This window comes from Neoarius graeffei, chromosome 11 (assembly GCF_027579695.1).
Source record: "Neoarius graeffei isolate fNeoGra1 chromosome 11, fNeoGra1.pri, whole genome shotgun sequence".
NCBI lineage: Eukaryota > Metazoa > Chordata > Actinopteri > Siluriformes > Ariidae > Neoarius > Neoarius graeffei.
Genome location: NC_083579.1, coordinates 4,617,268 through 4,634,912, shown reverse-complemented (window position 1 = coordinate 4,634,912; position 17,645 = coordinate 4,617,268). Strand labels below are relative to the sequence as shown.

At 40.4% G+C, this 17,645-nt stretch overlaps 1 protein-coding gene across 1 annotated transcript; it reads right to left on the bottom strand.

Moving 5' to 3' along the window:
• Positions 1-6,572: 6,572 nt before the first annotated feature.
• Positions 6,573-12,393, bottom strand: LOC132894055 (homeobox protein HMX2-like). Its single transcript, XM_060933292.1, has 2 exons — positions 11,784-12,393; positions 6,573-8,084 (listed from the first exon to the last, which is right to left on the bottom strand). Exons 1-2 carry the CDS (start codon positions 12,061-12,063, stop codon positions 7,477-7,479), a joined length of 888 nt encoding a protein of 295 aa, XP_060789275.1. The 5' UTR covers positions 12,064-12,393; the 3' UTR covers positions 6,573-7,476.
• Between the last annotated feature and the right edge of the window lie 5,252 nt (positions 12,394-17,645).

Below are 17,645 nucleotides of genomic sequence, written 5' to 3'. Positions count from 1 at the left end.
ATGGTGGAAGCAAATATTTTTTCAACACTGAGATCCAGTGATCAGTGGATTTATTCACTCACTCACACTCATTCACTCATTTACTCACTCACTCACTCACTCACTCACTCACTCATTTACTCATTTACTCACTCACAATCATTCACTCATTTACTCACTTACTCACACTCACTCACTCACTCACTCACTCACTCACACTCAATCATTCACTCATTTACTCACTCACTCACACTCAGTCACTCATTTACTCACTCACTCACTCACTCACACTCAGTCATTCACTCATTTACTCACTCACTCACACTCAGTCACTCATTTACTCACTCACTCACTCACTCACTCACACTCAATCATTCACTCATTTACTCACTCACTCACAATCACTCATTTACTCACTCACTTACACTCGATCTTTCACTCACTCACTCACTCACTCACTCACTCACTCACACTCAGTCACTCATTTACTCACTCACTCACTCACTCACACTCAATCATTCACTCATTTACTCACTCACTCACTCACTCACACTCAATCATTCACTCATTTACTCACTCACTCACACTCACTCACTCATTTACTCACTCACTCACACTCGATCATTCACTCATTTACTCACTCACTCACACTCAGTCACTCATTTACTCACTCACTCACACTCAATCATTCACTCATTTACTCACTCAATCATTCACTCATTTACTCACACTCAATAATTCACTCATTCATTCACTCACTCACACTCACTCACTCACAATCATTCACTCATTTACTCACTCACTCACAATCATTCACTCATTTACTCACTCACTCACACTCATTCACTCACTCATTTACACTCAATCATTCACTCATTTACTCACTCACTCAATCATTCACTCATTTACTCACTCACTCACTCACTCACACTCAATCATTCACTCATTTACTCACTCACAATCATTCACTCATTCACTCACTCACTCACACTCAATCATTCACTCATTTACTCACTCACTCACTCACTCACACTCATTCACTCATTTACTCACTCACTCACACAATCATTCACTCACTCACTCACATTCAATAATTCACTCATTTATTCACTCACTCACAATCATTCACTCACTCACTCACTCACTCACTCACTGACTCACACTCAATCATTCACTCATTTACTCATTCACTCACACTCAATCATTCACTCATTTACTCACTCACTCACACTCAATCATTCACTCATTTACTCACTCACTCACTCACTCACTCACACTCAATCATTCACTCATGTACTCACTCACTCACTCACTCACACTCAATAATTCACTCATTTACTCACTCATACTCAATCATTCACTCATGTACTCACTCACTCACACTCAATAATTCACTCACTCACACTCATTCACTCACTCACTCACTCACTCACTCACTCACTCACACTCACTCAATCATTCACTCATTTACTCACCAACTCAATCATTCACTCATTTACTCACTCACTCACCCACACTCAATCATTCACTCACTCACTCACTCACTCACATTCACTCACTCATTCTCTCACTCTCACTCAGTCTTTCACTCAATCACCCACACTCACTCACTCATTCACTCACTCTCATACTTAATCATTCACTTACTCACTCACTCTTTCACTCTCACTCATTGACTCACTCACACTCAATCATTCACTCACAATCATTCACTCACTCACTCACTCACACTCAATCATTCACTCACAATCATTCACTCACTCACTCAATCACACTAAATCATTCACACTCACTCACACATTCATTCACTTACGCACTCACTCACACAATCATTCACTCACTTACACACTCATTCACACTCACTCACTCACACTCATTCATTCACTTACACACACACACTCAATCATTCACTCACTCACAATCATTCACTCACTCACTCAATCACACTCAATCATTCACACTCACTCACTCACACATTCATTCACTTATGCACTCACTCACACAATCATTCACTCACTCACACACTCATTCACACTCACTCACTCACTCACTCACTCACTCACTCACTCACTCGCACTCATTCATTCACTTACACACTCACTCACACTCAATCATTCATTTACTCACAATCATTCACTCACGCAATCATTCGCTCGCTCACTCACACTCAATCATGCACTCACTCACATTCATTCACTCACTCGCACACTCACTCACTCACTCACTCACTCACAATCATTCACTCACTCATGCGCAATCATTCTTTCTCTCACTCATTCACTCATTCTCTCTCTCACTCAATCTTTCACTCTCTCCCTCACTCACTCACACTCAATCACTGACTCACTCACTCCTTCACTCATTCTCTCACTCTTAGTCTTTCAATCTCTCATTCTCTCACTCTCGCTCACTCACACACTCTCCCTCACTCATTTACTTACTTACTCACTCACTCTTTCACTTACAGTAAGTGAAAGAGTGAGTTAGTGAAAGACAGTGAGTGACTTAGTCTCTCTCACTCATTCACTCATTCCCTCACTCTCTTACTCACTGTCTTTCACTCGCTCTCTTATTCACTCCCTCACTCCCTCACTCTCTCCCTCACTCACTTATTTACTATCTCTCACTCACTCACACTCAATCATTCACTCACTCACACTCAATCATTCATTCACTCACTTACTCACACACATACACTCACTCTCACTCTCTCTCCCTCACTCAATTATTTACTTACTATCTCACTCACTCACTCACTCACTCACACTCAATCACTCACTCACTCACTCACTCACTCACACTCATTCACTCATTTACTCACACTCAATCATTCACTCATTTACTCACTCACTCACACTCAATCACTCACTCACACTCACTCACTCGCTCACTCACTCACACCCAATCACTCACTCACTCACTCACACTCAATCATTCACTCATTTACTCACTCACTCACTCACTCACTCAATCACTCACACTCAATCATTCACTCATTTACTCACTCACACTCACTCATTCACTCACTCATTCATTCACAGTCGATCATTCACTCATTTACTCACTCACACTCACACACTCACTCACTCTCAATCATTTACTCACTCACACTCACTCACACTCACTCATTCACTCACTCATTCATTCACAGTCGATCATTCACTCATTTACTCACTCACTCACTCACTTACTCACACTCAATCATTTACTCACTCATTCACTCACACTCAATCATTCACTCATTTACTCACTCACTCGCACTCACTCATTCACTGATTTACTCACTCACTCTCAATCATTCACTCACTCACTCACTCACACTCAATCATTCACTCATTTACTCACTCACTCACTCACTCAGTCACTCACACTCATTCACTCATTTACTCTCACTCACTCACTCACTCACTCACACTCAATCATTCACTCATTTACTCACTCACTCACTCACTCACTCACACTCATTCACTCATTTACTCTCACTCACTCACTCACTCACTCACTCACACTCAATCATTCACTCATTTACTTGCTCGCTCACTCACTCAAACTCAATAATTCACTCATTTACTCACTCAATCATTCACCCATTTACTCACTCATGCACTCACTCACACAATTATTCACTCGCTCACACTCATTCAATCATTTACTCTCATTCACTCACACTCAATCATTCACTCACTCACAATCATTCACTCACTCACACTCAATCATTCACTCATTTACTCACTCACTCACTCACTCACTCACTCACACAATCATTCACTCACTCACACTCATTCACTCATTTACTCTCACTCACTCAATCATTCACTCATTTACTTACTCACTCACTCACACTAATCATTCACTCATTTACTCAGTCACACACTCAATCATTCACTCATTTACTCACTCACACTCAATCACGCTCACTCACTCACTCACACATTCACTCATTTACTCACTCACTCACTCACACTCAATCATTAACTCAATTACTCACTCACTCACTCACTCACTCACTCACACTCAATCATTCACTCATTTACTCACTCAATCATTCACAGTAATCATTCACTCATTTACTCACTCACTCAATCATTCACAGTAATATTTCACTCATTTACTCACTCACACTCAATTACACTCAATCATTCACTCATTTACTCACTCACTCACACTAATCATTCACTCACTCACTCACTCACTCACACTCAGTCATTTACTCATTTACTCATTCACTCACACTCATTCACTCACTCAATCTCACTCAGTAATTTACTCACTCAATCACTCTCACTCACAATCATAAACTCAGTCACTCACATTCACTCACTCACTCATTCACACACTCACTCTCACTCAACCATTCACTCATTTACTCACTCACTCACACTCAATCATTCACTCACTCACACTCATTTATTCACTTATGCACTCTCACACTCAATCATTCACTCACTCACCCTCAATCATTCACTCATTTACTCACTCACACTCAATCGTTCACTCACTCATTCTCTCACTCAGTCTTTCACTCACTCACCCACACTCACTCACTCACACTCATTCACTCTCATACTTAATCATTCACTTACTCACTCACTCTTTCACTGTCTCACTCACTCACTCACTCACTCACTCACTCACTCACTCACACTTATTCACTCACTCACAATCACTCACTCACTCACACTCAATCATACTCACTCATTCACTCACTCACTCACTCACACTCATTAATTCACTTATGCACTCACTCACACTCAATCATTCATTCACTCACTCACACTCAATCATTCACTCACTCACTCACACTCATTCATTCACTCACTCACACAATCATTCACTCACTCACACAATCATTCACTCACACTTATTCACTCACTCACACAATCATTCACTCACCCATGCAATCATTCACTCACTCATGCAATCATTCACTCACACTTATTCATACACTCACACTCAATCATTCTTTCTCTCACTCAATCTTTCACTCTCTCTCACTCACTCACTCACTCACTTATGCACTCTCTCACACTCAATCATTCACTCACTCACACTCAATCATTCACTCACTCACACTCAATCATTCACTCACTCACACTCAATCATTCACACTCACTCACCCTCAATCATTCACTCATTTACTCACTCACACTCAATCGTTCACTCACTCACTCACTCACTCACTCATTCTCTCACTCAGTCTTTCACTCACTCACCCACACTCACTCACTCACACTCATTCACTCACTCTCATACTTAATCATTCACTTACTCACTCACTCTTTCACTGTCTCACTCATTTACTCACTCACTCACTCACTCACACTTATTCACTCACTCACACTCAATCATTCACACTCACTCACTCACTCACACATTCATTCACTTACTCACTCACACTCAATCATTCATTCACTCACTCACACTCAATCACTCACTCACTCACTCACTCACTCACTCACTCACATTCATTCAATCACACAATCATTCACTCACTCATGCAATCATTCACTCACACTTATTCATTCACTCACTCACACAATCATTCACTCACTCATGCAATCATTCACTCACGCTCAATCATTCTTTCTCTCTCTCACTCAATCTTTCACTCTCTCTCACTCATGCACTCACTCACACTCAATCACTGACTCACTCATTCTCTCTCTTACTCAGTCTTTCACTCTCTCATTCTCTCACTCTCTTACTCACACACTCTCTTTCCCTCACTCATTTATTTACTTACTAACTCACTCACTCACTCACTCACTCACTCACTTTTTCACTTACTCTCTCTCACTCATTCACTCATTCTCTCACTCTCTTACTCACTGTCTTTCACTCACTCTCTTACTCACTCCCTCACTCACTCACTTATTTACTATCACTCACTCAAATCACTCACTCACTCATTAACTCACTCAATCACTCACTCTCTCACTCACTCATTAACTCACTCATTCTCTCTCTCATTCTCTCATTAACTCACTCATTCTCTCTCTCATTCTCTCATTAATTCACTCGTTCTCTCATTCTCTCATTAACTCACTCATTCTCTCTCATTAACTCATTCTCTCTCATTCTCTCATTAACTCACTCATTCTCTCTCTCATTAACTCACTCATTCTCTCTCTCTAACTCACTCATTCTCTCTCTCATTAACTCACTCATTCTCTCTCTCATTAACTCACTCATTCTCTCTCTCATTAACTCACTCATTCTCTCTCATTCTCTCATTAACTCACTCATTCTCTCTCTCATTCTCTCATTAACTCACTCATTCTCTCTCTCTTTAACTCACTCATTCTTTCTTTCTCATTAACTCACTCATTCTTTCTCTCTCATTAACTCTCTCTCTCTCTCTCTCTCTCTCTCTCTCTCTCTCATTAACTCACTCATTCTCTCTCTCTTTAACTCACTCATTCTTTCTCTCTCTCATTAACTCACTCATTCTCTCTCTTTAACTCACTCATTCTCTCTCTCATTAACTCACTCATTCTCTCTCATTAACTCACTCATTCTCTCTCATTCTCTCATTAACTCACTCATTCTCTCTCATTCTCTCATTAACTCACTCATTCTCTCTCTCTCTCTAACTCACTCATTCTTTCTCTCTCTCATTAACTCACTCATTCTCTCTCTCTCATTAACTCACTCATTTTCTCTCTCTCTCATTAAATCACTCATTCTCATTAACTCACTCATTCTCTCATTAACTCTCATTTTCTCTCTCTCTTTAACTCACTCATTCTCTCTCATTAACTCACTCATTCTCTCATTAACTCTCATTCTCTCTCTCTCATTAACTCACTCTCTCTCATTAACTCACTCATTTTCTCTCTCTCATTAACTCACTCATTCTCTCTCTCTCTTTAACTCACTCATTCTCTCTCATTAACTCACTCATTCTCTCTCATTAACTCACTCATTCTCTCTCTCTCTCTCTCTCTCTCTCTCTCTCTCTCATTAACTCACTCATTCTCTCTCTCATTAACTTACTCATTGTCTCTCTCTCTCTCATTAACTCTCTCTCTCATTAACTCACTCATTCTCTCTCTCTCTGGTACACAGTGTGGAGTGTTAAACCCTTTTCATTTCAACGTTCACTTTTATTTTTTTAAATCCTTTTTCCTTCAAAGCAGAAAGCCATAAAGTTCATCCAGTTTTTCCTCCTCACCGTCTAAAACTGGTTATAATAAAGAGACAGAAAATGTAAATAAAGGTACAAAATAATCCAGTATACACACGGTGTATCTTATAGGACATGTACAGGAGAGACGCTCCGCCGGGGTCCGTTATGTTTCTGTTTCTCCTTCTGTTCGTTCCTGTCTTTCTCTCTTTCTCTTTTACACACGGGATCGTTTCATCGCTGCATAATTAGAAATGTCGGTATAAATGTGGATTCCTTCAACCATATTTTCGGGGTTTTTTAATAATAGTAATAATTATTATAATGATGATGATGATGATGATGAGTAATTGTTTGTGCTGTGCGGTGAGTTAATATTCGACTTTGTTGTAGAGATTGTACAAGGGCAGCGGGGGTAGATTACTTCCGGGGTAGTACAGAGGCGTCGGGAACGCGATGGATCGCGGCACGGGCACGCGCAGCAGCGAGTTCTCCCGCAACACGAGCGGCACGCCGACGAGCGCGTGTGCGGCGGACGCGTGCGCGGCGTTGGCCGCCTCGAGCTCGGCGGAGATCTGCCGCTTCCACTTGTTCCTGCGGTTCTGGAACCAGGTCTTCACCTGAGTCTCGGTCAGCTGCAGGCTCGAGGCCAGGCACGCGCGCTCCGAGCTGCTCAGGTAGCGCTTCACGTCGAACGTGGACTCCAGCTGGTACACCTGGCTGCGCGAGAACACCGTGCGCGTCTTCTTCTTCGCCGAGCTCCCTCCTCCTCCTCCTCCTGCTGCTCCTCCTGCACTTCCGGTCTGCTTCTCCACTCCCTCGCGCTGCTGCTCCGCGGAAACGGGAGACATACGACCGCACGTGCGCTCCCTCTCCCGCTGATGCTCTTCCCGGTAATCCGGTAATAACGACTGCGCAAGGTGACGATGGTGCGCGCGATCCATCACTTCCGGTCCCGGGAGAAGAGTTTTAGTCGCACCTGCACCAAATAAAAACTTAAAATTAGCTCAAGACCAAAAACAAGAATAAAACTGTCAAGAAATGTTCTAAATATATAATATAATATAATATAATATAATATAATATAATATAAATGCTTCTTTCCTGAATTAATGCATAATTATAAATATTTTTGTAAAGATATTATAATATTTAAATTTTTTTTGCATATGGATTGCATTCACTAGGCTCTTTAAATGTTTGTGTTTTTGCCCTTTTTAATATAATAATAATAATAATAATAATAATAATAATAATAATAATATAACAATGATATTTGCTTTAATAAAATATATACATCTTTATTATAGATATTAAACAACAATTGACTTTTTATGCACATTATTAATTCTATAATTGCTATATAACTCTAGATAATAAACTGTTTACTGTAATATATTATTCTCTGTATGATAAAAGGCTGTTTATTCTTCTGCAGACAGATAGATAGATAGATAGATAGATAGATAGATAGATAGATAGATAGATAGATAGACATTTATTGTCACTGTAATGCATAAGTACAGTACAACAAAATTAGTTGGCTGTCCTTTGCCTGTGCAAATAGCATAAGAGATAAACAAAAGATCAATACTAAGACACATTAAAAAGCAAGCAAGCAAAAAACAAACAAACAAACAAACAAAAAGCCTGGAAATGGTATACATAGGTTCTGTACAACAGGTTCTCTTTCAGAAAATGGTTCCAACCCTTGAGGAAGTTTGAACCCTTTAAGCAACTGTTTTGGGGACTTTATTATCTGTAGATATTGTGCAGACATAGATAGATAGATAGATAGATAGATAGATAGATAGATAGATAGATAGATAGATAGATAGATAATTGTATAATTTTATAAACAGATTACAGAGGCTCCTGTTATATTTTATGTTCTCTATATGAGATATGCATTCCTCTCGGAATCTTTAACCGTTCTCAGTAGAACCTTCCAACAGGGGTTTGTTCTCTTATCGAAAAGCTTTCGAGTCAGAACCCTTTTCAAAGAGGGTTCTTTTTTCCTGCCTGAAAGTATATTTTATATGAACTGTTCCGTGTTGAACTGTTCGTCCATTAATATCGGTCCTGAAGAATGCTGCTGGGGTCCAGGACTTCTTGTGAATTCTTCTTTCCTTGTTACTGTGTTGTTGATGTTATCATTAGTCCCATTTAATATCTATCATGGAGATACTGTACCTTGAACGAAACATACAGCAGGTGAGATCATTATAGAGTAAAGAGTACACTAAAGTACAAAAGGTGAGGGAAGGGGACCATCTCAGTGACGAGGAATGGGACGGTTCTGTAGGATATAACCTCATACATAGTACCACTGAAAACTTTGGACACACTTTAACTAATTATTTTTATGAATTAAAAGTCACTTCATGTCTTAAAGTAAAGATGGTGTCGTTTCTTTTTAATTAGTTGTTCGGTTCTTGATATAATGTGGATTATGACAGTTGTAGGGCTGTTTACTTATAGTATTCTTATTATTTACTATTTACAGTTTGATGATTTCAAACACATTTAAGAAGGCAAGAAACTCATCCACTAACTAACATTACCTTCTGACGAAGCACCTGTTAATTAAAAAGCGTTCCAGGTGACTCCCTGATGAAGCTGGTTAAGATAATGATAATAAAGAGTCATCGAGGTAAAAACTGGATACGCCGAAGAATCTAAAATATCAAACGTTTTATTTTTTAACACTTTTTTGTTCACCACATAATTCCAGATCTTATTTCATAGTTTTGATGTCTTCAGTTTTGTTCTACAGTGTAGAAAATACAAAATACAGAAGAAAAAAAAAACTATGAATGAATGACTGGGGTGTACAAACTTTTGTTTGGTACTGTATAACATAATGCTGTGTTGTGTGAGAGCTTTATAAAATGATAATCACAAGATATAGTAATGGTGTCCTATGAGATTGTCAAGTCAAGTTTATTATACAGATATGATCATGTCCTAGTGCCATGTTGTTGGGGTCGAATCTCATACCGGATTACTGTGTGTTTTATTCGGATTAGGATTATAGAGAAGCGCGCGCGCGCGCGCACACACACACACACACACACACACATGTCCGTTCTATAATGTAATCTGATATAATAACAGGGGATTTTCCGAAAACAGCACGTGCACCGAAACCGGGAAGTCAGCAGCTCACGCGAGTTAATTGATTTCGCAGAGTTGTTGTTTATGTGTGTGTGTGTGTGTGTGTGTCTGAGAGAGGACAGGAGTGTGTGAAAGCCCCCCAGCTCCATGCAGCCGGAGTGTGGAGTGAAATCAGCCTCCATTTAACGCTCGATTGCGGAAATGTGGCGCCGCTAATTTAATTATCAGACTCGATTAAGTTCAGCAAAGTGTGGGGAAAACACACACACACACACACACACACACACACGCCGTGTTAATGAGTCTGACCTCTCACCTGCTCTGATTAACATTATGACGGATTTCAAAAACAACAACAATAGCAACACAACCCCAGGGGGCGGGGTTTAATCATTCCGACTGATTTTGATCGCATCTTTTCTTTTAGTGTCTCACATCACTACATAAACTCCATTTTTTAAAAGATAAACATCACATTTCTCAGCAATGTGTGCCACTTAAAATAAACCTCGCCTCCACTGGTGAAGATGAACACAGAGTGCATGAGATATTTCCACTTATTGGATCAATTATTATTAATTAGACGTCATCTGCATATTTTATTAATCATTTTGCATTTTTTTAAAGGTAATATTCAGAAATAATTCACAGTAACATCCCAGAGTGGAATACAAGGACTAGTTTATTATTATTATTATTATTATTATCACCACTTGTCGCAAAATCAACCCAGCCACCTCATTTCATTTTGCCGAACCGACCTCATTTTCCATTTCTTACTTCCTGAGACATAAATAATAAAATCCGTCCTTCATCTCCATCTGATTATTTAATTTAAATGCCGCTGATATCAAAAGCGTCGACTTTTCTTTATAGCTTCAAATCTTTTTATTTATTTATTTAATATATGAATATTTTCTCGCAAAAAAAAAAAATCCAAGCTGTCAGGAAAACAGGAGTAAACTTCACATTTCCTTGCAGCACCATGAACCATGACGCGTCCACCTCTCTCTCTCTCTCTCTCTCTCTCCGTGTCCTTTTTACACGCTCAGGTCACTACAGAGGACCTTTACATGATTTACGGTACACGATAGTGCCTTAAGGACCACTCGTGAACCTTTAATACACTTTTAGAGCAATAGTGGAAAGGTATACTCAAGTATAATCAGCTTTCCAGGCTACACACACACACACACACAGAGTAAAGGTACTGAAAATGTGCGCGTGATGTTCCCACTCCACTCAGCAGTACCACACAGAGGTACAGTACCCTTTAGTATTCAGGCTTATGTACAGAGGGGGATTGGTTCTAGGTGTTGTTGAAGGTTCTTTAAGCAGCCGTGTAGAACATACTTCAGGATCAACCAGGTTTCTGAGACCAAAACAGTCCAAGAACCTGTAAAAGTCCCCCCCCCCCCAAAAAAAAAACAAAAAACTTTTTTCTCTTTTTAATGTAAAATGATTGTTTTTACTTTTATAACGCATTTCTTAAGACATGCTAAAAATAAGATAAGGAAGGAGAGAGAGAGAGAGAGAGAGAGAGAGAGAGATTTTGGTTTACCGAGGCAGGGGAAAGTGAGCGCGCGGTGCCGGCTGCACGGTTCCGGAAGTCCGGGCTCGGAGCAGCAGCAGTCCGCCGCGTCTTCCGCCTCCGCCCCGCTCGCCTCATCCTCGGAGCAGGACACGGACACCGAGAGCGCGCGCTTCCGCGGGGTCGCCGCCGTGGGGCTCTTGTCCACATCCGCCGAGCTTCCCGTATCGGCTGGTGCGCCCAGGATGGAGCGGATGGTGAAGCTGGAAACCGGAGCGCTCGCGCACTTGTCCTGCGAGTTCGTGCTCATTCTCACCTCATAACAAAAAATAAAAATTAAAAATTAAATTAAAAAATGTTGAAGCACCGGGAAGCTCAGACGGTGTCGGATGATCAGCTGCACGCGACTAAATCAGGGCCAAACGAACCTGGTCCATAATATCTCTACATTAGGCTACATTTAACCATATAAAGTTGTGTGTGTGTGTGTGTGTGTGTGCGTGCGCGCGCGCGCGTGTGTGTGTAGGCCGAAAAGTCGTGGCTCGTGCAGAGTGTGCATTCCACCCCCGGTTCGCTCGGCTGTCCGCGCGCTCTCCTGCTGCTCACCGGGCGGGTGTAACGCGCGCGCCCTCATTTGCATGTCGGTAAGACCTCGCGCTGGCCAATCGCGCGCTCAAACCGAGCCCGGAAATTTCACAGCGTTCAGGTAAGACTGAGGGAGGGAAGAAAAAAAAAAAACAACGATGATACTTGAGGACATTCTCACATCAGCTACAACAAGGCGCTGTATCACTAACAAACAAACAACAACAACAACAAATAATTCACATTCAAACTGAGGATCTCGACAATATCAATAAATTCTGACAGACCCCGGGATCATCTCATCACCCAGCAGATAAATGAACAGCACAGTATCGTGTATCACATATTTAAACTTAATTATTAAATCATTTGTTTATTTAATGAATTAATTATCTGGGAACTTTATTTAACTCCTTCCACTAAATCCAACATGAAAATAAATCAATTCCAGATCGCAGTTGTGACATTTTTACATTCAGATCTCGCTGTCGGAGCTTCTGATTGCAAATATGCAAATAAGGACATTTGCATTTTATATATATATATATATATATATATATATATATATATATATATATATATATATATATAATACTTGTGCACTTAAGGTTATGGAAACACACTTTGCTGCTTGTAGAAAAGGAAATAGTTTATCACGACAAAACAGAACAATCCAATATAAAAATATTTATTACAGTTTATTAAATTATTGTGAGTTATCATGACTATGTGACGCGATTTTGGAGATGATGATGAGCTATAATAATGGGTCATAATATATGATTGTTGTTGTCGTGAAAAAACAAATAAACCTCATTCTGTCTCGATTTAACCAGTGATGCCATCATCATAGTTCTGAGCCTCACCACTGATTGATTAATTGATTGGAGGATTAATTGATCACGTGCTCCGCCTCTTGACCCCGCCCCCTTTCCTTATCGTCCGCCCTCGGCGTCTCGTAGTAGCGCGTGCACCGACTCACACCCCTAAAAATATACAGTATAATCGCAAAAAAACTAAACAAAATTGCATTTCAACTAGCCGTGTTAAAAGTAAACGTTTAATGCGCATGCGCAAAACTGATGCCACTGCATATAACTGTATAGGTTACATTATTATGAGTGTTATGAGTGTTATGGTTATGTGGACTAAAAATGAAAAATCCAAGATATCGAAGACAAAAATATGCAGCAAGTTGAAGACAAGAAAAAGTTTGTTTGTTGTTTACGTTTACATTTGTCCAAACTAGTGCATTAAATGACTTCCGCGTGAAGTCACGTAATAATAATAATAATAATAATAATAATAATAATAAGAAAGAAAGAAAGAACGGAATTGTAGGTAATTATTGCGTTTTGATAGAAAGGGCAGTCAACCTGAAGTGTGTGTGTGTGTGTGTGTGTGTGTTCACGCTCCTCCTCCAAATCGCTTTCTTCAGCTGTGTAAGCTCTGATCGACCCTATTGATGAGATTTATTCATTATTATTGTTATGATTGTTATGATGATTATAAATCACACCGAGCGGCTGCTGGAGTTCAGGAAAGACGGATGGAGGCGCGTTTAATCCCAGCATCAAGCATCAATAAGTGATATTAAACACGGAGGCGCGCGCGCATGATGATGATCTATGAGGAGAGAGAGAGAGAGAGAGAGAGAGAGAGATGACATCAATATGTTCAATAAAGTACAAACACTGATGATGTTTCGATTTTCATTCAGACACTGAGACAGAGAGCGAGAGAGAGAGAGAGAGAGAGAGAGAGAACACAGAAAGACAGAAAGAGAAAAGCAGAAGAAAGGCAGAGGCAAGAAAAAAAGAAAGATTAAAGCAGACAGAAAGAGATATTCTTTACAGAAGCACAAAAAGAGGGAGAGAAATGAAACCATGGAGAGTGACAGGAGAAAGAAGAAGGAGAAAAGGAAAAGAAAGCTAGTGATGGGTGGAAATAGAGAGAGAAAGAAAGAAAGAAAGAAAGAAAGAAAGAGAGGTAGAACAAGAAATAGAGAAACAATGAAAGATATTATTTAGACATGAATCAGACAAGGAAGGAGAAGGAAAAGAAAATGAAGAGATGAGTACAGAAAAAAAAACTGAGAGAGAGAGAGCGAGACTGGAGGCTATTGGGAGAGAAAGAAAAAGAAGGAGAAAGGAAACAGAGATGAAGAAAGATAAAGATGGAGACAGAAAGTGACAAGTTGGACAAAGAGAGATGAAAAAAAGTAAATACCAGGGAAGCAGAATTCTTTATACTCTAAAAGAGGACAGGAAATCAAAAGCAGACTGGAACATAATAAAGAAAAAAGAAAGGGATACACCACAAAGAAAGGAAAGAGATATCGAAAGAAAGATAAAAAGGATGGAAAAAAGAGAAAAGTGGGAGAGAGAGAGAGAGAGAGAGAGAGGCAGAAAGAAACGCAAGAAAGATGGAGAGACAGAAAGAGAACGAGAGAGATAGAGATGTATTTATATCTGTATAAAGAGAGAGAGGGAAATAAAAGAGAAATAATGGCGGAAAAGAGAAAAGAAGAAAGACTGATACAGAAAGAGAAAATTGGAAAGAGGGATCAACAAAGAAAAGCAGAAAAAAGGAAAGAGAAAGATGGAAAGACAGGGAAGAAGACATAGAGAAATTAAGAAAAAGAGAGAGAGACTGAGAATTTTAAAGAATGAATGAAAGAAAAAGATGAAGAAAGAAAGAAAGAAAGAAAGAAAGAAAGCATGACACTGCACTCCTCACTACACTGAAGGAAGAGAGAAGACTGATACTAGAGAAAGAAATAAAACGTGGGAGAAAATGAAGGAGAAAGAGAAAGATGGGGAGAAAGAAGGATAAAGACTGCAGAAAGAGAGGAGAGAGATTACTTATATGCTGTGTATTTATACAGACTAAAAGAGAGACTCTGTGTGTGTGTGTGTGTGTGTGTGTGTGTGTGTTAATGGTTTTTCAATCTTTTTCCCTGATAGACTCATCAATTCCTGCTGGATAAATTAACGCACACCCCACACTCACACACGCACACACACACACACACACACACACACACACACACACACACACACACACACACACTTGCAGTGAAGATCTGAGACTCACACTCAATTGCAGAGCAGCACAAGAAGGTAATGTACACACACTAATACACACATTGTGTCTTAAATCATACACTTCTGTAGGTGTGTCCTGTGTAAGTGACAGATCAGCATGTTACACACTCCACCGCACTCTACCACACTCCAGTACACTTCACCACACTCCAATACACTCCACCACACTCCAGTACACTCCACCACACTCCACTCCACTCCACTCCAGTACACTCCACCACACTCCAATACAATCCTCTACACTCCACCACACTCCAATACACCCCACCACACTCGAATACAATCCTCTATACTCCACCACACTCCTCTACACTACACTACACTACACCTCACCCCACATTTCTACACCTCTCCTCTACATCTCAACACATTCCTCTACACTCCACCACACTCCTCTACACTCCACTATACCTCACCCCACATCTCTACACCCCACCTCACTCCTCTACACTTCACCACACTCCACTACACTCCATGTGATATCTCTACACCTCACCCCACATTTCTACACTCCACCACACTCTACTACACTCCACTACACCCCAACACACTCCATTACACTCCAGGCAACATCTCTACACCTCACCCCACGTTTCTACACCCCACCTCACTCCTCTACACCTCAACACACTCCAATACACACCATTGCATTGAGGTACATCACACCCCACATCTCTATACCCCACTAAAATCCACTACACCTCACCCCACCCTGCTACACTACACTCCAGCACACTCTGCTACACCCCAACACACTCCACTACACCTCATCCCACATTTCTACACCCCACCTCATTCCACTACACCCCAACACACTCCACTACACCTCACTCCACATCTCTATACCCCACCACACTCCACTACATCTCAACACACTCCACTCCACTCCACTACACCCACCCCACATCTCTACACCCCACCACAATCCACTACACCCCACCCCACATCTTTACACCCTACCTCATTCCTCTATATCCCACCACTCTCTGACACATGCTTTCATATTCAACCACACTCCTGTATACTCTGCTACACCCTGTAACTCTCTACTGCACTGCGGCACCCACCACAGTCTACCACACCCCATAAACACTCTGCCAAAACACTCTACTACACCCCACCACACTACACTACTCCCCATCCCAAACTACCACCCCATCAACACTCTGTACCACACTCCACAACACCCAAAATAGTCTCCCACACTCTAACGCACTTTATTACACCCTGCCAAACCCCATGAGACTCCATCACAAGGCTACACCCCAAAATATACAACACTCTTCCACACTCTATTACACACTTTCACACTCTGTCACACCCTGACACACTTCAACACGCTCTCTCATCTTTATCACACTCCTCCACAAACTTCCATATCCCAACACATTCTGCCACACTCTCAGATGCCCCAACACACTTTGATAAAGAGGTTTGCTGGGATTTCATGCCATCTGGCTCTAAAATCATGAATTTTGAATTATTCTTAAGCACATTTACAAACAGTTATATGCATTAAACAAGGGACACAACCTTAAGATAAGATAAGAAGACCTTTATTGTCCCACAGTGGGGAAATTTCCTCATTAATTACCCAACAGTGCACTTTACAAACTCGGTGAGATTATTATTCACATGAACTTTAATGCACAGAGGACAGGGTGGATAGAGACCAGGACATGTCTCAAAGGAGACTCTGAAAGAAGTTTAACCAGCTGTGTGTGTTTATTTAAAATAAATTAAAAGCAGACTGTTTGTCTTAAAGTTGCTCTAAAGTTTACAAATGGTGCTCGGTGTGATTAAACACCACCGCGGAAATTAATCTGAGGGTTGAGACGGCTGCAGTCCAGAAATTATTACTGCAGTGATTTTTTTTCCCTTTTACCATCAATCTGATCTACAGGAGACAGGAGTTACTGCGTCATCAAATACAAGAGCCAATCAGGGTCCAGTATGCAAAACAGAGTGGGGGATTTATTTATTTATTTATTTATTAGTAATGTCTATATTCATATAATCTGGAATGATAATATATTAGGTATTTAAGTATTTAGAGTTGACTGAAACAATGCGAAAAAAATGTGAACACATTTTTGTGATAATCTGAATTTTTTTTTTAAATTAATCAATAACAAGAGAATCAAATTTATGTGCTGGGAAAGACACAGTACAAGCAAATTAAAAAATAAAAGGGGGGGGG

Bases quoted from the DNA above. Each gene is read 5' to 3' on its own strand.
- LOC132894055 (XM_060933292.1), bottom strand. From the start codon at position 12,063: ATGAGCACGAACTCGCAGGACAAGTGCGCGAGCGCTCCGGTTTCCAGC. The intron at 8,085-11,783 runs GTAAACCAAAAT...TATTTGGTGCAG, and splicing joins GCTCACTTTCCCCTGCCTCG to GTGCGACTAAAACTCTTCTC.